The sequence below is a fragment of the Ceratotherium simum genome, chromosome 34 (assembly GCF_057802395.1).
Source record: "Ceratotherium simum simum isolate JZ-2026a chromosome 34, ASM5780239v1, whole genome shotgun sequence".
Lineage (NCBI taxonomy): Eukaryota > Metazoa > Chordata > Mammalia > Perissodactyla > Rhinocerotidae > Ceratotherium > Ceratotherium simum.
This window is the reverse complement of record NC_141933.1, coordinates 20341241-20363710: the sequence shown is the minus strand read 5'-3', so window position 1 is coordinate 20363710 and position 22470 is coordinate 20341241. Positions and strand designations below refer to the sequence as shown.

Genomic DNA, 22470 nt, shown 5'->3' with positions numbered 1-22470 from the left:
GCTGTCCCTGCACAAGTTCTGGAAGCCCATCTAGACTGGTCTGAAGTCTCCCCCCACAAACCGTCCCCTCCCCTTTCTTCAAGGGCTGGGATGAACGAGACTCAGATAATCAATCCCGTCTTCCTTTATCATGTCCTCTGCTGAAATGCCACGTTATATTCTCCCCTTTCCTGGGCTCTCAGTGACTAGAACTGAGAGCCGTGCTCTATGACAAGGCCTCCATATATAAAAATGTCTTAGGCACAAAGCTCAAACCTCCTGGGAAAAGACAGCATTTCAAAGCATTCTTTTGCCCAGCCCTTCCATTCTGCTCATGCCCCCTCCCTCCCTCAGTGACAACAAGGAGTCCCACAGCAAGACAGCAGGAAGAAAGGCCTCTCTTCTCTCATCTAATTCCCAACTCCCTGTTCTCACAAGGCTCTTCCTGTCTGAGGAGTAGCCTTTGAGGCCACTTGATAACAGTCTCTGAAGCTCCTTTCGGAGATAACAGAAATCTTTAACAAATGAGATAAAAGCATTAGATGCAGCATGCCCCAGAAAATGTCGAAAATCACGTGTGCACACAGGCTGAGCAAACTGGAACTGGGCTTGCCCATTCACAGTCTGCTTTTCTGGGTAATGGCGAAAACAGACAGGTGGAGCCCCACGGAGGCTGTGATGGCCACTTCCTGATGAAGAGGCTGGAAAACTGGTTTCAATAATTCTTTTTTTCTTTTATTTTTGAGGCAGATTGGCCCTGCGCTAACATTTGTTGCCAATCTTCCTCTTTTTTCTTTTTTTCTCCCCAAAGCTCCAGTACATAGTTGTGTATCATAGTTGTAGAGGTGTAGCTCTTCTATGCGGGACACCACCTCAACATGGCTTGATGAGCGGTGAGTAGGTCCGCGCCCAGGATCTGAACCGGCGAACCCCGGGCCACTGAAGCGGAATGCGCAAACTTAACTGCTATGCCACCGGGCTGGCCCCTCAGTGATTCTTAACTACATGTATCCAGGTGTCCCTGCTGAGCCAACTAGAATGCAGTCTGAGTTGATTCTCCCTGGCTCTATATGTATGAGTTGATATGTGGGGGGCATTTTGTTTTTGAGGCTGAAAGGAGAGGGGTTGGTGCAGCGGTCCTGGAGAATTAGGCAAAGGATTCTGGGAGAGTGGAAAGGGCGACATGGTGAAGGGGGCACCCTACCTGGCCTGAAGGTCTGGTTTAAGGTTCTCAAAGAATCATTTGGGAGACTCAGCCAGTAGAACTTCTTTAGGGCCCAGGTGTCAAATGTGCCACACAGTGCTTAGGAGAGCCATCCCCTTCCCTCTGTCCAGCACAGCCCACAGTGCAGCCTCTGGCAGAAGACCCACACCCAGCCCAGAAACCTTCCAACTGAGAGCAACTGGGGCAGGCTTGTGGCACTTTGGCCAGTAAGCTGGAGTAGGTGTTTTCGCACACTCTTGCGATACCCACCCAGCTGTGGAGACTATGAGGGTAGGACTGAGATCCTACACGCTAAATTAATTCGACAAATATTTACTGAGCTCTCCCTATGTGCCAGGTACTGTTCCAGGCGCATGAGATACAGAGGTGAACAAAATAAAGATCTCTGACCTTGTGGCACCTACATCCTAGCAGGGGGAGACAGACAATATACAACAGACACAATAAAGATGTAAATGATATAGAAGGTAATAAAATAGTATAGAAAAAAGTAGAGCGCCTAAGGGGGATAGGTTACGGCAGGAGGGGGAAGGCGGGGGAGCCAGCTGCAGAATTAGAGAAATGAGAGTAGACCACATTGAAAAAGGTGACATTTCAGCACAGACTTGAAGGAGGTGAAGGAATTAGCCCTGTGAACGTCTGGGGGGAGAGCATTTCAGGGAGCTGGAATTGCTAGCGAAAGGCCCTGAGGCAGGAGAGGGCCTGGCAAATCTGAGGCAGAGTGAGGAGGCCAGTGGAGCCGCAGCAGTGTATGAGAGGGTGAGGGTGGAGGTCACAGAGGCATCAGGCAGCTAGATCCTCTAGCTTTGTAGGTCATTGTAGGGCCCTTGACCCCATATCTGAGTGAAGCGGGGGTGCCACTGAAGTGTTTTGAACAGAGGAATGACACGATCTAATTCGCGTTTTGAAAGGAATCACTCTCCTGGTTTTCTTTTGGCCTCGCTGGTCCCTTCTTAGTCTCATTTGCTGGTTCCTCCTTATCTCTTTGACCTCTTAAAGCTGTAGCACCCAGCTCAGACTTGGACGCCTTCTTTACTCTATCTGCACCAACTCCCTTGGGATCTCATCCAGTCTTAAGGTTTAAATATCATCTCTCCAATGATGGCTCTCTCTGAGACTTCTCCACTGAACTCCAGACTCAGATATCCAACTGCCTATCCAATCTCTCCACTTAGTTGTCTAACAGACATCTCAAACTGAATACGCCCAACCCTAGAGTCCTGATCTTCACCCTACCACCTTCTCCACCCCCTTGATCTTCCCCATCTCAGTTAAAGGCAACTCCATCCAACCAATTATGCAGTCATTCTCTCTTTCTCTCATGCCCCGTATCCAATCCATAAGCAAATGCTAATGTTTGTAACTTCAAAATATACCTAGAATCCAACTGATTTACACACCCCCAACCACTGCTACTACTCTGGTCTAAGCCACCATTACCTTTCACCTGTATTATGGTAAGAGCCTTTTAATGAGTCTCCCTGCTTAAACTTTTACCTTCTATTTTCCACATAGCAGCCAGAGTGTTCCTATTAAAACTAAAACCTAAGTCAGATCATGACACTTCTCTACTTAAAAGCTTCCAAAGGCTTTCCATCATCCTTCGTGTTCAAGACAAAGGCTTTACAATTGCCTAAAGGCCCTACACGAACTGCCCGCCCAACTCCCTAACTCCCTCTAGTGCCTGGAAAAGAGGCTGTCAAGGAACAGGCACTCAGTACACAGTTGCTGAAGGAATGAAGTGTATTTAAGTGTGCCATGATTTACTCAATGTTTGCACCTGAGGTTCAAAACCAACCAAACAAAACCAAAGCCAAAATCAAAACAGAGTGAACAAAATAACAAATAACAAAAAAAAAGAACTTCTCTGATTTTTCTTTGAAATGAAGTTTGTTACCTGGATTCAATGTCAGACAAGGAGATGTCACTCCAATTTCCTTCTAAATCCATATCTTGTCCAAGTTCATTGAATTTCTTATGGATTTCCTGTTGTAAGAGCTCTTTAAGCTCTGCCAGACACTGTGTGAACTGCGGAAGTGAAAAAAACAACTATTTTTGATAATTCATTTATTTATTCATCAAGTATTTACTAAGCATATGCTGAAAGGCATTTTATTGCTGGGGACATAAGCTGTAACCTCTGCTATAAGGATATGTTGACAGATAAATTACATGAGCTTTAGGAACAGACAGAAGTGTTTTTTAGGGCAGAACGTCAATGAACACTAGTTTAGCCACTTTTGCCTGGCTATAGCCAATAATAAACTTCTTAAACAAGGCAGTGGTCTGATTTATTTTATTTTTTTGAGTATCAAGAAAGGAAAAGTTAGAATGAGGTTACTCAGATTTTGGCCGATGGCAAGTATGATTTAAGAGGCCGTGTTGTGGTCAAATTCTCCTTTAGATATTTTTTATTAAACAGTTGCATCTAGAGTGGCGCGTATCACATGTTCCCAGGGCCCACATTTCCGAGGCGGTATGAGAAAGGTGTTAGAGACCATGAGCACAGACTCCTTTTTAAGAAATGGAGTGATAAAAGGAAATAGACATAAACTGCTGGAGAAACAAGACCAAAGGAAACCTCTGTCTGTGATTCAGCACAGGGGCAACTTGAGAACATCTGCGCTTGAGGGGAAGAAGTAAGAAGAGGGAAAAACTGAGGCCACAGAAAAGAGAGGAGGTAATAAATGAGGCAAGACTTCAGGGAGGCCGTGGGGAAGCTGGCAAGTGCACGAAGGGAGGATCAGTTTTGGAGAAGAGAAAGGACACCTGATTTTCTGAAATAGGAGAATGGAAGGTAAGGACTGGTGCTGCCATGGGTAAGCCTAGAAGGGAGGCGCAGCACTGAAGGAAAGCCAGCATGATGGCCTCCATCTTCTTGGTGAATTACAAGGTCTTCCTATTTGCTGGGAGTGTGCAGGCTGGGGATTTTCTTTGATTATAAAAACTTCAGAAAAATATTAAAAGGAGAATAAAGATTATGCATAATACCACTGGGCTGACTTCGGACCCATGTGAAACTGATCACAGTGGCATGACCACATTTCTTTTTTGTTTATTTTGTATTTCATTTTTTTGAGGAAGACTGGCCCTGAGCTAACATCTATTGCCAATCTTCCTCCTTTTTTCCTTTTTCCTCCCCAAAACCCCAGTAGATAGTTGTATGTTATAGCTGTACATCCTTCTAGTTGCTCTATGTGGGACGCCGCCTCAGCATGGCTTGATGAGTGGCGCATAGGTCCGCGCCCAGGATCTAAACCTCAAACCCCATGCTGCTGAAGCAGAGCATGCGAACTTAACTGCTACGCCAGCGGGCTGGCCCCCATGACCACATTTCTTGAGACCCCGTTTTTACCTTGGCTCGGTCAGGATCACAGAAGTCCAGAAGGGTGTCACAGACATGATAACCTAGAGACTTCAGGTCCTCAGTGGTAAAGTGAGTGTCTCTTTTAGTGCCTGGAAAAAAATCCATAAACATTTCTTATTAAATCTTAATGAGCAAATGCAAATATAACTTATGACTATCTCATTAAAAACACTACCTCTGACTCTAGAATACCATGCCCCTGGACAGGGTTTCTCTCCTTCTAGTGCTAGTTTGGTTCAGAAGAATCCTTGACAAGGAACAAGCTGACAGTCACGATGGCTATAATTACTGAGGTCTTCTTTGTGGTAGGCACTTGCCAAGTGATTTACATGCATTATCTCATTAAGTAGTACCTATCAAGCAGGTACTATTATTACTGCCAGCTAAAGGAAAATGAGGTTCAAAGAGGTTAAGAAACCTGCCCAGGATCATACAACTTTTAAATGGAGTTGAAATTCAAACCCAGATCTGCCTGGTTCCGGATCCTGAGCTACCACCAGGCTACGCTGCCCCATCAAGCACTACACTTCACACTCCTATTTTGGGTACTCAATTTCAGCATGAGGCACAGACAAGAAAACCCTCTAGGTCAATTACCTCCCCAACATTCAAAGGGATTTCATCTCCCCAATGCTTTGCTTGGCTTCCCCTGCCATGTTGCCTACAATATATGAAAGAGCGCTTACCCAGGGTGGAGCCGCCAAAGGTCGACTCCATGGTGTAGCTGTTGAGGATTCCCATCCGCCACATCACCACTCGTCCTGTTCCTTCTTTGCACTTTTGGACCTTAAAATTACAACTATGGAAAGAGAACTAAAGGAAATCCAAATCCTCTGTTAATCGTAAAGTGGCAAGTGTCAGATGTCTGAGATTCATTAATGTGATGCAAGAATGGTCCCTTTGGGGTCTATATATCATTTCCTAAAGTATGTTCCATAACATACTAATTCTGAGGGATGTAAAGAGGAAAAAAGGAGTTATGTGGGCGTGTTAGTCAGGGAGATGAAAGGTTAACAAAACTAAACAAGCTTCCTCTGCAGGACTTCTCAGAGCATTTAATATGCTACTGTAGACAGTGATCTTCCAAAGGTGAGGGAGCATATTCTGTTTTTCAAACCTATTTGCCCACGAACCCTTCCTTCCCGCACTCCCACCACCCCCCACCTCGTTCCCCGAGGGACATTTTGCAGGTCTAGTGTTCCCAGAACACTTGTTTAGGAATGCTGGCTTAACTTTGGCATTCAAGGCATTAGCCAACCTTTCTAAGACTCGTTTTCTACCTCTCCTGAACGTGAACCCTTGGATCTAGCGGGGTTTATCCTCTATATATGATTTGTGTGCCTCACCCCTATAATCTCCGCCAGAATTCTCTCGCTCCCGTACCCTAATCTTCGCTGCTTAGAGTTCAATATCCTCCATTGTCTTTCAGGACCACCTGAACCCTCTTTCCTCACTTGGAGTTTGTGACACACTTGGCACCTATCCCAACTATCCCATCTTGATGGAAATGTCTTACAGCTGGAAGGTATCTCACTATCTAGTGATTCCTAAACTGTGCTCTGCGGAACCCAGGGCTTCTGCTGAGGAGCCTCAGGGCATTCCTGCCCAGAACCAGAGGAGGAGGCAGAACGGGCAGGGGTCCACGCCCTCCACCCCTCTTCAATCAGGGTAGCTCTGCTTTTTTTTTTTTTTCTTTTGTGAGGAAGATCAGCCCTGAGCTAACATCCATGCTAATCCTCCTCTTTTTGCTGAGGAAGACCGGCTCTGAGCTAACATCTATTGCCAATCCTCCTCCTTTTTTTTTTCCCCCAAAGCCCCAGTAGATAGTTGTCTGTCATAGTTGCACATCCTTCTAGTTGCTGTATGTGGGACGCGGCCTCAGCGTGGCCGGACAAGCCGTGCGTCGGTGCACACCTGGGATCCGAACCCGGGCCGCCAGTAGCGGAGCGCCAGCACTTAACCGCTAAGCCACAGGGCTGGCCCCAGGGTAGCTCTGCTTTTAATTCATTCAGATACTGGGTTCTAGATGGGATCCCATTTGAAGAAAGAGATCCCTCCCGCTTTTCCTGCACTATCATTTAAATACTTCTCTAATCCAACCTCATTTCTTCTATCTAAGGACAGTTACATTTTGTGGATCTATTTACGATGACGAAAACCAGCTTCTAATCCAACGTAGACACTCTGTATATGCCAGACTGTCACAGACCTGTTATTCAACTATTCAAGACTTCTCGGTGGTTTTCATTAGCCCTTTAATATCTCACGGTTATCACTGACCTTGTATGACACAAAGCTTTCTGGGAAGCTCATATAACATTAGCATTTTGTTTGTCCTTTAATCCCTTCTTCCACTGCCAACCACAAGATTTAAAGATGATAGAAAACTCTACCTACCAAGAGTCTGAACTTGTGCCTAGGCCAAGCAGCCAGAGCAATTTTTAAAAATCATCTTTATTGAGATATAATTCATATACCATAAAATTCATCCATTTCAAGTACACAATTCACTGGTTTTATATTCACAGAATTGTGCAAGCATCACTACCACCTAAGTTTAGAACACTTTCATCACCCCAAAAAGAAACCCAGTATCCATTAGTGGTCACTCCCCACTCTACCCTCCCCCCTACCAGCCCTAGGCAATGAAGAAACTACTTTCCGTCTCTATACATTTGCTGCTTCTGAACATTTCACATAATGGAATCCTACAATATGTGGCCTTTTGTGTCTGGCTTCTTTCACTCAGCATAATATTTTCTTTATTTTTTTTTTTGTGAGGAAGATCCGCCCTGAGCTAACATCCAATGCCAATCCTCCTCCTTTTTTGCTGAGGAAGACTGGCCCCGAGCTAACATTGGTGCCCATCTTCCTCTACTTTATATGGCACGCCGCCACAGCACGGCTTGACAAGCAGTGCGTCAGTGTGCGCCCGGGATCTGAACCCGCGAACCCCGGGCCACTGAAGCGGAGCGCAGGCACTTAACCACTTGCGCCACTGGGCCGGCCGCTAGCACAATATTTTCATAGTTCATCCATGTCATAGTGTTTCAGTAGTTAATTCTTTTTATTGCCGAATAACATTCCATTGTGTGGATATACCACATTTTATTTGCTTTCATCAGTCAATGAACACAGAGTAATTCTTAATCACATCTTTCTAAATTCTTGAAGTCCAGGTTGCTGGGATTTACCCAAGACAATGAAAAGAGCTACAAAGTGGCAAATCAAACACTACATACAGGAAGCAGTGAATTCCCTCCTCCCTTAGTCAATGGACAGAGAATTACCTTGCGTGCTTACCTTATCTGGTGCATTTTTGCTTAACATTAAAGGAAAGACTCGCTCATGAAGCCAGTACTTGCGATTGTTGTTATTACAGCCATACAGGAAGATGTTATTCTTCCGGCTGTGGCCATGGAAATCACAATACAAGAGAACCTCCCTTTCTTCAAGAAGTCTAGTGAGGAGGGCAAACAAAGGGCTCAGTGTACATCCAAATGCATGCCAATAATCAAGGATCTTTTGGAGTCCCTTCCTTACGCATATCCATTGATACTTTCTCTCCTAAGAAAAATTTAACCTCAGGGCCGGCCCGTGGCTTAGCGGTTAAGTGCGCGCGCTCAGCTGCTGGCGGCCCGGGTTCGCATCCCGGGCGTGCACCGACGCACCGCTTCTCCGGCCATGCTGAGGCCACGTCCCACATACAGCAACTAGAAGGATGTGCAGCTATGACACACAACTATCTACAGGGGCTTTGGAGGGAAATAAATAAATAAAATTTAAAAAAAAAAAAAAAAAGAAAAATTTAACCTCTAACGGCATTCAAAGGACTCTATCCCCATCCTCAGCCACTGCTGTAAACATGTGACACTCCTTGCCCCTGCCAGTCAGAGGGACTTGAAATGGAAAAGTCCTGATGTGGAAAGGGGTGGTGGGTAGGCCTTGAGAAAGTTGACAAGGAAGTGGAGAAAATCTATGGAAAGAAAGCCAACCCTGATGCAGACCTGTGGAAAGAGGGGGAGAGGCAGAGAGGCTGTAATTGCAGGGATGAAAAAGACAGAACCAAAGAAAGGCTAGCTCCTGTATGGCTCAGCTCTTCTTTGTCTCCTGATCACCCAGGGCACCTATTCAACCTTCCAAACACGCTCACCTTCTCCATGGTGATGAGGATAGGATGACGAGGATAATAACGATAACGCACACATTTACAACGTGCTGGGTACTATGCTAAATAGATTACATGGATTATCTCATTTAACCCTCACAGTAACCACTCAAGGCAGATATTATTATCCCCGTTCTGCAGATGAGAAGGCTGAAGTGCAGAGAGGTCGAATCACTTCCAAGGTCACAGAACCAGCCAGTAGTCAAAGCAGGTCTCAAACCCAGGCCGGTCTGACTCCCTAACATATGCTCTTAGCCACTTTGCCTACCAGCCCAACACTACCCCCACCCTTTTACACAGATACGTTAGAAAGTGTGCATTCACATCTTCTTACATGCGGTAGTTTCATTTCCAATGAAATGGAAGCTCCTTTAAGGTGGATGCTGTTACATCAGAGCCTTCAACTGCTTTTACACAGGCTTGGAAAATGCTAACTGATTTATTACTCCTTTTTCACGAGAGGCAATGTATGACAGTAATTAGGAACTCAGACTCCGGAACCAGAGGGCCTGTGTTCAAATATCTACTCTGTCACCTTCTAGGCTGTATGACCTTGGGCAAGTTACTTAACCTTTCTGGGCCTTAATTTCCTCATCATCTACAAAATGGGGACACTGATTGATTACTGAAGGGTTAATGTGAAGATTAAATGGGTCCTAGGTGTAAAACACTGAGAATACTGGCTGTCACCTCATATATAAGCACTGACTAATTGTTAGATGCTATTATTATTATTATTACACAAGTCTGATCAGGAAGACCTATGATCTCCTCTGACTTCCGACCTTTTCCATTCAATCATTTCACTTATAAGTGACATGCCTCTAGCTGAAATGTTGCATGTTCAGTTTCAACCCAAAGATAAGTCATGATTTAAAAGTTTGAAAATGGGGGCTGGCCCAGTGGCGTAGTGGTTAAGTTCACATGCTCCACTTTGGCGACCCAGGGTTCGTGGGTTTGGATCCCAGGCATGGACCTACAGATTGCTCATCAAGCCATGCTGTGGCAGTGTCCTACATACAAAATAGAGGAAGACTGGCATAGATGTTAGCTCAGGGCCAATATTCCTCAAGCAAAAAGAGGAAGATTGGTGACAAGTGTTAGCTTAGGGCCAATCTTCCTCACCAAAAAAAAAAAAAAAAAGTTTGAAAATGAACAAACCCATGTGACTGCAAAGAGAATGGTAAAGACTGTCTCCAAAGCTATACCCAATTCCTACAACATCAGAAGAGTCCTCACACCCCATCAGATAGTGCTCACAGCATTCAGAGAAAGACCAACAGATAAAGGGTCTCACCTCTTGATCATGTTTCTGGTGTACCAGATGCAAGGGAAAGACTCCTTAAGAATGGTTTTATAATGCCTGTTCAAGTCCCTTCCAGCCAACGAACACCGATAATTCCCCACAATTACTCCGTCTGGATTTAACATGGGAACCACTTTGAAGACAAAGATATCTCTGAGGAGCTGGGCATCTGGGGAGTCGCTAAGGATGAAGTCCAAGAAGCCTTTCATGATCCAGGAGCCGTTACTTTCCCCGGGGTGGACTCGGGCGCTCAAGACCACGGCTTTCTTTGCAGCTGCCTCTTGGGGGGTCCGGGATGGGTTGGTGATGGTGAGCAGGTAGACGGTGTTTCCTGCCAGGCTCCTGCATAAAGTTCGGAGCTTGCAGAACTGAGACTGGACAGGGTTGTTTGCCACGGACAGGAGGTAGCACTGCAAATCCGTGTACGTGTATGGGTAGAAGTGTGCAAAGAAACAGGTGTCCTGGTCGTACGGAAACCGAGTGGTCCACGTGAGACAGTAAAAGGCCTGCTGCCCATCATCCGTGTTGTTCCTGTAGTACTTGATTTCATTTCCTTCTCTCCTCCAGCCAACGTTGCGGGTGTTGGCATCCAGTTGGGAGTACATGAGGGGCTTCATCCCTAGAGTATAAAGGCTCTTGGGTTTTAGCAAGTTGACGATGGTGAAGCGATAGGTGGCATCTTTTCTGGTGTTCTGAACTCGAAAATAAAACCACTGAGTGTGTTTGGTCGTGTAGAGGTCAGTTCGCAAGGTGAGTTCATACTCATAGGTGTCTCTGTATCGGAGAAAACAGAAGAATATCTCTGTAACCCCTCACCCCCCTCAAAAAACAAATCTGGGAAAATATTGTTTTTCCCTGGTAAAAACAGATCTTATTACAACAGAGAAGCCTGATACATCAAACATGTATTTCCTAATCTACCTAGTTCTCCAACTCACATATTCGGCTAACAGGAACTTGGGGAAATACATTTCTCTGAAACACACTGAACAGTAGTGAAGCCAGAGCCCTCTGTTGGCAGCTCGCTACATCTGGACATCACCAGTGGGAGGAGACCCTTAAGCCTCCTGTGCTATTTTATCTCTGATCATCAATTATTCGAAGACGAAGGGGCATCTCTGGAATGCATCCACCTTGTAGAACAGAAGCAGAACTAACTTGCAGAAGAGGAACTACAAATGCGGAAACATGAAAAGATATTCACCTACATACATAATTAAAGAAATATAAATTATAATAGGATGTGATTTTTCCCTCCATCTCATCAACATTCTAATGTTGGGAAACAGTTACTCTCACACGCTGTTGACGGGAACTGAAATCACGCTGGAGGGCAATTTGGCAAAAACTAGCAGTACTTTATTCAAATCTTTTGACCCAACAATCTTATTTCTAGAATTTATCCCATAAAACACAAACAGTTAAAAATATAAACGCATAGTTAATTCTGTTAACTTGTTAAACAAAAAATGATAAACATCTTAATTTCCCATCAGTTGAGGACGGGATAAATAAAGTATGTAATATTCATACAATAGAATAACATGAATATTAAAAATAAGGAGACACATGTGTGATACTGCCATAGAAAAACAGCTAAAATGTATTAAGTGGAAAATAGCAATTTGCAAAACAGTATGTATACCATTATCCTATTTTCAAAAAGATATAATTTGTGTATATTACACATACACAGAGATAGGGAGAAAAAAATTAATGCATATACACTAAACTCTTAACAGGTGCTGCATCTGGGAGGTATGATTACAGGACAACTTTTTACGTTATGTATTTTTATTAAGACAAATTTTAAATGAGCACTAATTTCTTTTATAAGCAGAAAAAACAATTTAGATAAATTTTCATTCTGGGGAAAAATATGAGTCATAAATGTTCCATTCTTTATCATCCTCATAACCATTTCCCATCACCTCTCTCTTTTTCGAAAACTCCTGATGCCTGAAGACACTTCTCAGTCACTTCAATCACCTTCCCTCTGAGAAATTCCTCTGTTACTCACACTCTGACAGCTTTTTGCAGATTGCCACTCTCAAACCTTGATTCAAACAGTAGAGTATTATCTTCTGGTCCTTGCAACATGACGGCGAGTTCCTTGATAATTCGTTTGCCTCCCACTCTGGAACTGGTGAAGTAGGAGCCTTCAGCGGGCACTGCAGATGAGACAGACACATTTAGGTCAGGTTCCACTCAGAATCTATCCACCACCAAATATTATTATTATTGAGCCCCTTTATGGGTTCAGCACTATTCTAGGTTAACAACAATGAATATTCAAATTTGCAATTGTCCTTGAGAATTTTAATTTTAAACAATGTACTTCTTTGAAGACCTTTAAGTGGTTTGGAGCACCTCCTTTTGCTGCATAGCTACCCTTGGCATCTGAAATACTGCTTGTACCCACTAAAACCCTAATTTAAAGGATGTTGGCAAAAAATGATATCCTAAACAGAGGATCTGAAAACATTTGCACTTTTATTCTACTAAAAAAATGCAAATAGCACCTATTTATTAATTTGAAAAAGATAAAGGGGAAAACAAAAAAGAGAAAATAAACTCCATATCATTTTTTGTTATATCCTTCTAGATTTAAATATAACAAAAATAGAAGTTTGAGAAGAATTGGCATGGGTGAATCTGCCTAAGAGGGGAATCAAAATATCATAGTCATTAGTGAAAAGAAAAGGTTATGATTGAAATTTTATCTTTAAAATGAAGCTAAAACAAAAAATTATGAAAATTATTTTATCTTATTTAACAAAATTTAGATTATAATCACAATCTCTTTCTAATCCTTGGAGTAATAAAAAATCAATTGTTGATTTTGTTTTGGTGTGGCTGCAATTTTTCAGACAAATGCAGTGAGAGGGCCATATGACATCGCTGATTTTTGCAGTTACTTTTGCAAAACAATTTTAGGGCTTCATAGTTTTCCCAAGGACTTCTCTTTGTACCACAAAATTCTTATCATTATGTCCAGAAGAATCTATTTTGTCATCTTTTGTTGATTTTCTCTTTAATGTTAACTGATAAAAAATTTCTAGATTTTCATTTGTCAGTGGCTTTGCAAGTGATTCAAGCGATTCTTTAACATTCGTCAACTTCATAAAATCCTGCATCTCTTGTAAGGATCATCATTTCACTTTGCAATTAAGTTTTACTTTATTTGCATTATATTGTCAGATGTTAACAATATCCATCAATCAGCAAGTGACTGATATCAACAAAGATGCTGACCCTGGGACAGGATAGATGCTAGCATTAAACAGACAGTAAGGGCCGGCCCCGTGGCTTAGTGGTTAAGTGCGTGCACTCCGCTACTGGCGGTCCGGGTTCGGATCCCGGGCACGCACCGATGCACGGCTTCTCCGGCCATGCTGAGGCTGCGTCCCACATACAGCAATTAGAAGGATGTGCAACTATGACGTACAACTATCTACTGGGGCTTTGGGGGGAAAAAAATTTAATAAACACACAGTAATGTTTCTGCAGGGCCTGATTACAAAAGTAGTCAGTTCATAAGTAAACGTATTCATATTACGATGACTTTTGCTTCTATACACAACCTTGTGGAACTGTGGAGACTTAGATAATAAACATTTGGATAATAAATGAGAGCAAAGGAGAAAGCATGCATGCAGAGGTGAGTGAAAGAAGAAAACAAGCACAGAGGAGGAAGGAGCAGAAGCAGCCCCAAGAGTACACGTAATTCAATTAAGAGCTGGGGCCCCGAGTGGTTCAATCTCTTCATGGACCCGCAATCAAAGCACAGACCAGCAGCCAGATGTATAGGAACTGCATAGTTTGAGTCTCTCAGGTAACATTAAAGACAATCCAGTTCACAGCCCACAGTTATATTTCTCAAAAAATAAAACCTCTTTCCTTTTTCCCCAATCTTCTCATAGCATGTATTTGCTCTGGGGCCCCTAAACTGACAAACTCCCAAATTCTCTCTGGAGTCCCATCTTCTCAGATTTCTGTGTCGTCATCCCTCCAATAGGGTGGGCTCAATTCTCCTTGATGTACCCAAATGACAAGAAGATCAGGGCAGCTGCCACAACTGTGTGTTGACAGGACAATTACGACAATCACAAAAGCTGCCAAGGAGACTGGGCTCTCAGCCCCAGGGTTTCCTTCTATGCAGAAACATCTCTGAATAGAACAGATGAAGCAACGTGGATTCATGGTCATGTGGTTTATTGAAAATGACTACAGGGCCTGCCCCATGGTTTAGCAGTTAAGTGCGCGCGCTCCGCTACTGGCAGCCCAGGTTCGGATCCCGGGCGCGCACCGATGCACCGCTTCTCCGGCCATGCTGAGGCCGCGTCCCACATACAGCAACTAGAAGGATGTGCAACTATGGCACACAACTATCTACTGGGGCCTTGGGGGGAAAAAAAAAGGAGGATTGGCAATAGGTGTTAGCTCAGAGCTGGTCTTCCTCAGCAAAAAGAGGAGGATTAGCACGGATGTTAGCTCAGGGCTGATCTCCCTCACAAAAAAAAAAAGAAAATGAGTACGGCCAAGTAGGTAAGAGGTAAAACAGGTTTATAATCCCAAGAATTTCTTGAGGTTGTAGGAGCAGTACATTCCCTATTATTCATAACCCATTTACCCACTTATGATCTCATACTTGAATGTCTCCCAAACTCCTCAGACATCCCATAAGGTGGAAGTAGGTAGATTGTGAGTTGCTTCACTTTATTTACTTCACTGCATATAGCTTTTTCCACCATAATATTATTAACATGAGGAGAGCTCATAATCAAGGCAACTGGGAGTAGAGCAGGTGCAATAACATCTCAGCTGGGCCCTCTGGTAAAACTGGCTCATTTTATTCTTCTAGTTGTAGGAATTTAAACACACTGCAGTCCATCCCTCCGATTCCAGCTGTTTCTCCAAAAACTTCCCTTGATTTCACTGACTCAACACATTCTATTTTTACTAACTAAACTTGGTACATATCCCTCCTCCAATAAAATAGATTTCCTTTCTGATAATTACTATCTAGCAGTGATTGATTTTCAAACTATGAGAATATTTTTCTTGCTCTCTATTTCTTGAATACAGCATTTCCCAACTGCAGAGAACTCTTTTTTTGTTTTTCTTTTTTGTGAGGACGATCAGCCCTGAGCTAACATCCATGCTAATCCTCCTCTTTTTGCTGAGGAAGACCGGCTCTGAGCTAACATCTATTGCCAATCCTCCTTTTTTTTTCCCCAAAGGCCCAGTAGATAGTTGTATGTCATAGTTGCACATCCCTCTAGTCGCTGTATGTGGGACGCGGCCTCAGCATGGCCGGAGAAGTGGTGCGTCGGTGCACCCCCAGGATCCAAACCCGGGCCGCCAGTAGCGGAGCTCACGCACTTAACAGCTAAGCCATGGGGCTGGCCCCTAGAGAACTCTTTTTAAAAAGTTCTGATTAGCTCTGGTACCTGTGTGTGCAATGAGCATCAGATGATTTTTGGTGATGATAAAGGATGCCCTTGTTGGCAGCTTCTCTACCTCCCCATGTCTCTCCTTTATTAACTCAAAATTTACTTCCCTTTCCTTGGGAAGGTTCATATTACATTTCTTGGCTCATTGCTCTTTAACGTTACCTTTCCTTTCTATCTTAAATGTTAGTATTACCACCTGCTCCACATGCTCCCCAGCACTTGTTATTGTCTGTATTTTTATTATAGCTATTTTAGTGGATGTAAAGTTGATCCATCTTTTCCATAAATACCCTTTATCAAGCTAAGGAAATTCTCTTCTATTGCTAGTTTTCGGAATGTTCTTATGAAACGCTGGATTTTGTCAAATGCTTTTTGTGCATTGAGGTGATTGGATGATTGTATGTTTTTGCCCCTTTCTTCCATTAACATGGGGTGTTGCATTGGTTTTCCTATGTTGAACCACCCTTGCACCCCTGGGACAAATCCCTCTTGGTCAGGGTGTATAATCCTTTCACTATGCTGTTGGATATGGTTTGCTGGTATTTTGTTGAGGATTTTTGCATTTATATTCATAAGGAATATTGATCTATACTTTTTTGGGGGTCTTTGTCTGGCTTTGGTATCAGGGCAACACTGGCTTCATAAAAAGAGTTGGGAAAGGTTTCCTCCTCCTCTGTTTTTGGAGTTTATGAAGAATTAGTACTATTTCATGTTTAAATGTTTGATATCATTCAAAAAAAACCCTGTCAAGCTATCGGGGCCAGGGATTTCTTTGCAGGAAGATTTTAAATTACTAATTCAATTTCTTTATTATAATCTATTCAGACTTTTTATTTCTTCCTGAGTCAGTTTTGGTAATTTGTGTCTTTCTACCTGTTCATCTATGTTGTCTAATTTGTTGGCATAAAGTTGCTAATAGCACTACCTTATAATTCTTTTGATTTCCATAGAGTTGATGTTGATGTCTCCTTTCATTCCTGATTTTGCTAATTTGTGTCTCCTCTCCTCTTTTCTTGGTTGGTCTAGCTAAAGTTTTGTCAACTATGTTGATGTTTCCAAAGAACCAACTTTTAGTTTGATTTTCTCTATTATTTTTCTGATTTCTATTCTTTGTTATTTCCTTACTTCTGCTTCCACTGGATTTAGTTTGCTCTTACTTTTCTAATTTATTAAGGTAGAAACTTAGGTAACTGATTTGAGATCTTTCTTGCTTTCAAATATAGGCCTTTAACACCACAAATTTACCTTGCCGTGCTTTAGCTGCATTCCATAAATTTTGACATGTTGTTTTATTTTCACTAAGTTCAAGATATTTTTGAACTCTCCTCACGATTTCTTTAACTCAGGGTTACTTAGAAATGTGTTATTCAGGGGCCGGCCCCGTGGCTTAGCCGTTAAGTGCGCGCGCTCCGCTGCTGGCAGCCTGGGTTCATATTCTGGGCGCGCACTGACGCGCCGCTTCTCCGGCCATGCTGGGGCCGCGTCTCACATACAGCAACTAGAAGGATGTGCAGCTATGACATACAACTACCTACTGGGGCTTTGGGGGAAAAAAAATAAATTAAAAAAAAAATTAAAAAAAAAAAAAAGAAATGTGTTATTCAATTTCCAAATATTTGTAGATTTCCCAGATTTCATTCTGCTGTTGATTTCTAATTTATTTTGTTGCGGCCAGAGAATATATTTTGTATGATTTCAACCCTTTTAAACGTATTAAGACTTGCTTTACACCCAGTATACCGCGTATCCACGTGCCCTTGAAAAAGAATGTGTATTTTGTTGTTGTTGGGTACGGTGTTTTGCACATTTTTAGAAAAGACATGGCTTCTACCCCTAGGAAGCCTGCAACTTAATGCAGGAAACCACACAGTAAATGACAGTCAAGTGCACATGCCACAAAGTAGTCACTGAAGTCCATTCAGGAGGTGGAGAAAAGAAGAGCAAGTTCCCCAAAGAGCCAACATCTGATTTTCAGGAAGGGGAATAACAAGGGAGATGCTATAAAATGGACTTAAAACTATTAAGAAAAAGGTACTGTCATTTTAAAAAACAACTGAAATTTCAAAGCTGATTGGTCATGAATATCAGGGCTCCCATTCAGGTTGTTCTGGAAAAGATAGTTTATTTATCACTAAACTATGGATTTTTTTAAAAATCACATTTATTATAGAAAATGTGCTTATTATAACTTTGTCATGATTAATTACCCACTGTCCAGTGTAATGACAATACCTGAATCTAATTGATAGACAACTGTGCCTTTTTCCTCTCCTACAATTTCTGGTAGCTTTTCATTTCCTGTAGGTTGATAGAAATATTCCGGTTGAGGTGGAACCCACTCTGAAAGAACACATTATAGAAGTACAAAATAAGAAATAATAGAAAAGGCGCTTTATCAGAACTGATATAAAATAATAATTATTATTCAAATGGCTAGTTGGTTGAATCAAATCAAATTCCCACCATAAGTTTCCAGTGTGTTATAAATTAATTATGTCTTGCTTCTTTCTATAAAGGCTATGAGGAGACTTTTTTTTTTTTTGGTGAGGAAGATTGTTGCTGAGCTAACATCTGTGCCAATCTTCCTCTACTTTACATGAGACGCCACCACAGCATGGCTTGACAAGCAGTGCGTAGGTCCGCGCCCGGGATCCGAACCCATGAACCCCAGGCCACCAAAGCAGAGAGCACAAACTTAATCACTATGCCACTGGGCCGGCCCTATGAGGAGACTTTTTTTTTTTTATTGATGTCTTAATAGTTTATAACATTGTGAAACTTTGGTTGTAAATTTTTGTTTGTCAATTACCATATACATGTCTCCCTTCACCCCTTGTGCCCACCCCCCACCCCCACTGCCCCTGGTAACCACAATACACTTTTCTCTGTCCATGTGTTGGTTTATATTCCACCCTATGAGGAGACTTTTAAAAAAAAGGATTTACAACAAAAGTATAAACTTTAAATAGAAGACTTTAAGCCAGAAATGTCAATATAGTTGCTGTAACAACTCTTTAAAATTTGACCCTGAGCTTCCTTTTAAAGTCAGGAAAATACGATCAGCTACAGACTGTTTATTACTATAGAAAAACAAGTATATCAATTGTTTCAGAGGAAACAAGGCTTTTTCATTAACACTCAATTCTAAAAGATTTCTCACATGGGACTTGGGCAACTTCTCAATATCAGTTTAAGTACAGGAGCCACTGATGAAAGCCAAGGGCACATAAAGACACAACACAGTGAAAGACAATGCTACCGTCTGTTCTTTTCTTTAAGGCGATGGGGAGTCATGAGGCTTTGACAATTCGGTTTAAATAATAAGGTGCTTGGTGTTAAATTTCTTTGAAATTTTTAAAAAATTGCTTTTTTAAAGACCTAGTGGTTTAGGAGATCACCACTGCAATAACTTGGAAATTAACTTCCAGTTTCCCATTTTTTCCCCCCCTCTTGGAAGTGAGTCTGAAATCCTCACAGGAATTCTCTTCGTCTATTTTATACAGGGAATAGCAAAATCCTATTGTCTGGCCAGATCAACTTGGACTTTTATCTAAAAATTACACAGTGTAGGGATAATTGACCTCAGGACTTCTCAGCTATTGTGCCAACTCAAAATGCACCCCTCCCACCCATTTCCCAACACCCTAAGAGCAGTCCCACCCCCAGTTAAGAACACTAACCCCATCCTTGTAGCTCCAGCTTCACCTCTGGTCTTTCACACTCAATGCTCCATGGCTGCCCTAACACGCCAGGCTCTTTTTCTGCTTCCTCTAACTGGAATACTTTTCTTTGACCCTCTCAACTGGCTCCTTTTTTTTTTTTTTTTTTGTGAGGAAGATCAGCCCTGAGCTAACATCCATGCCAATCCTCCTCCTTTTTTGTCCCCAAAGCCCCAGCAGATAGTTGTATGTCACAGTTGCACATCCTTCTAGTTGCTGTATGTGGGACGTGGCCTCAGCATGGCCCGAGAAGCGGTGCGTCAGTGCGCGCCCTGGATCCGAACCCGGGCCGCCAGTAGCAGAGCTCGGGCACTTAACCGCTAAGCCACGGGGCCGGCCCTCAACTGGCTCACTTCTAACCCATCCTCCAGATTTCACCTTACATGTCAACTCCTCCTGGAAATCCTCACTGATCTTCCAAGCTGGTGAGGTTAAGTGTTCCCAGAGGAACCAAGCTCTACGCAACTGCCTGGTTATATCTTTAACTTCCCCACTAGTGTGTGAGCTCTGTCTCCATCTTACTCCACTGTATTTCTAACACAAAGCACTGTACTTAGCATACGGTAGATACTTAATAAATATTTACTGAATGAACATTATACAAGGGAAGTGAGAAGATAAGAAACATCTAGTTGTTTACCTAGCAGTCTAAGGCAGAGACACGTTTAGTAGACATTAAGTGTTCCAGCAATTAGAAAAGTCCCCACTTTTCAGTGCAACCTACTTCTGAAAACGCTTCATAAAATGAATGCTAAAGATTGCACTTGCACTTCGGGCTGGCCCGGTGGCATAGCGGTTAAGTGCGCGTGCTCTGCTATGGTGGCCCGGGGTTCAGATCCCGGGTGCACACTGACGCACCGCTTGTCAAGCCATGCTGTGGCGGCGTCCCATATAAAGTAGAGGAAGATGGGCATGGACATTAGCCCAGGGCCGGTGTTCCTCAGCAAAAAGAAGAGGATTGGCGACAGATGTTAGCTCAGAGCTGATCTTCCTCACTAAAAAAATAAATAAATAAAAAGAAAGGTCATCTTTAAAAAAAAAAAAAAAAGATTGTACTTGCACTAACAGCTCAAAGATATGACCAGCAATGTCATTAAAAAAACCTCAATTTGGCCAGCCCCATGGCTTAGCGGTTAAGCGCGTGCGCTCCGCTGCTGGCGGCCCGGGTTCAGATCCCGGGCGCGCACCGACGCACCGCTTCTCCGGCCACGCTGAGGCCGCGTCTCACATACAGCAACTAGAAGGATGTGCAGCTATGACATACAACTATCTACTGGGGCTTTGGGGGTAATAATAATAATAAAAAAAAAAACCTCCACTATTCCCATAAAAAACTCCAATAAACTCAAAATATAATTAAAAACAGTAAAAACTATGTTCTGACATATATGGTGGTCACCAATTATACCAAGGCTGGTAAAAACTTTTATAAAACTCAACCAAGCATATTAATACCAAGATGGGAATAATCTAGAAAAGAGATTTAAGTATTAATATATTTTGGCCTCTAGAAAGGTATCCTCCCATCCCAATAAACTCAGAAGCCTTCTGGTTTCCACATTAGTGTAACTTTTGACTTCGGTGAGTGTCTATCAGATTCCCAGAGCTTAATCATTTCAGGGTAAGCTAACAGATTTTGAATCTGTACGGCCTTGTACTTCAACACGCAGGACTTGAAACTGTAAGGTCTTGTAACAAAGTCTGTCAGGAGAGTAAGACCAGGATACGTAAGTCACATTACCAATATGATGAATGTTTTCCTTGATGACCTCACATTCCACTGGCCATCTTGGAGCCTGCAATGCCCCGCTGCTAGACAAAAAGGCAAAGAGATCTCGGGGCTCTCGACGTTGTGGGTTTACTTTGCCAAACTCATCATGAAGAAGCCGTCTGCTCTGGAGAAGTGGTGACTTCAGCATAAGGGAATCTGTCAAAAGGAAAGGGAGTAAGTGAATAGCATCCTTCTCCTCCTGGGGAACTTTACTGCTCAACATAACAACCAAGTAACTTTTTTTTTTTTAAATAATTATTTATTTATTTATTTATTCATTCATTCATTCATTCTTTCCCCACAAAGCCCCAGTAGATAGTTGTATGTCATAGCTGCACATCCTTCTAGTTGCTGTATGTGGGATGCAGCCTCAGCGTGGCCAGAGAAGCGGTGCATTGGTGCGCGCCCGGGATCCGAACCCGGGCCGCCAGCAGTGGAGCGCGCGCACTTAACGGCTAAGCCACGGGGCCTGCCCACAACCAAGTAACTTTAAGCACTGTATTAAAATATGAGCACAGATGTGCAATCCTATGACATGTTTCTCCTTCAAGAAGATTTAGTCCAGGATGATGGCATCGAAATTATAAAATGTTAAGGTAAAATTCTGCATAGTCTACTAAATATTTAAATGTAAAGCTTTAGAGTAAGTTAGAAGAAACTTTATTTTTTAAGTCAAATGTCTTAGTGGGTCTAAGACATTTCAGTAGGTTACAAATGAATAAAAAGTTACTTCATGTATTTTATTATTTTTGATTAAAGAGAGGCAACAGAAGGAACTTTCAATTCACCCATTAGCATTTTAGAAAAAAGCACGGAAAACTTTATTAACTACAGTGAAACAATCCACAAATCACATTTCAAGTTCAGAATATAACCATTCAAAGGGCAGAGAGACTAATAAGACAGAGGATGGAAAGGGGAGGGGCAGAGAAGGAGGGACAAGGGGCAGAAGAGAGAGGAGCTCTTGGGAAATAGAGAATGAGAAAAAAGGGAGGGAAAGAAAGACTCTGGGGAGCAAGATAAAGAAGGGAAACGAGAGGAAGAACATTAAGGAAGGGAGTGAGTGGGGAGGACAGGACGCAGGCTGCTGTGGTAATTGCCGGCTCTGGTGGGCAGAGGAGGTGAAGACACTTCCACAAAGGAGTTGTTTTCTGGTCCGGAAGGACATGAGATACCTCTGCTCACAGCTTCTATCTGTCTGTGCACAGTTGAGTATCGACAGGTGGGCCCTAGAGAGAGGAAGAAGGCATGGTTTGTCCTGAGGACTTTTGTCTTTCTTCTTCCTGCCCTCTTCCCCCATCCCTTTCCATCCCCACCCCAGCAATGCACCCCTGCTTTTCTATCTCTAAATCTTTCCCCTAATATTTTTTTTTCATAAATTTACCATTTTAACCATTTTATTTTTTTTTATAATTTTATTTGTTTATTTATTTATTTTCCCCCAAAGCCCCAGTATATAGTTGTATGTCGTAGCTGCAC

General features: G+C 42.6%; 1 protein-coding gene across 7 annotated transcripts in view; it reads right to left on the bottom strand.

The window, feature by feature from the left end:
- AGBL2 (AGBL carboxypeptidase 2) overlaps positions 1 to 22470 on the bottom strand; it is a 35348-nt gene that overhangs the window by 7913 nt on the left and 4965 nt on the right. For 4 of the 7 annotated variants that reach the window (XM_087422939.1, XM_087422938.1, XM_087422942.1 and 1 more), the window contains 9 exons: positions 22167 to 22220; positions 20962 to 21147; positions 17734 to 17841; positions 12066 to 12216; positions 10037 to 10819; positions 7875 to 8031; positions 5258 to 5384; positions 4560 to 4660; positions 3102 to 3232 (listed from right to left, as the gene is read on the bottom strand). In XM_087422939.1, the coding sequence (XP_087279065.1) occupies positions 3102 to 3232; positions 4560 to 4660; positions 5258 to 5384; positions 7875 to 8031; positions 10037 to 10819; positions 12066 to 12216; positions 17734 to 17841; positions 20962 to 21147; positions 22167 to 22220 (1798 nt within the window). The remainder of the gene's footprint in view (positions 1 to 3101; positions 3233 to 4559; positions 4661 to 5257; positions 5385 to 7874; positions 8032 to 10036; positions 10820 to 12065; positions 12217 to 17733; positions 17842 to 20961; positions 21148 to 22166; positions 22221 to 22470) is intronic. The other 3 variants (XM_087422943.1, XM_087422941.1, XM_087422940.1) reach the window with 3 other exon arrangements.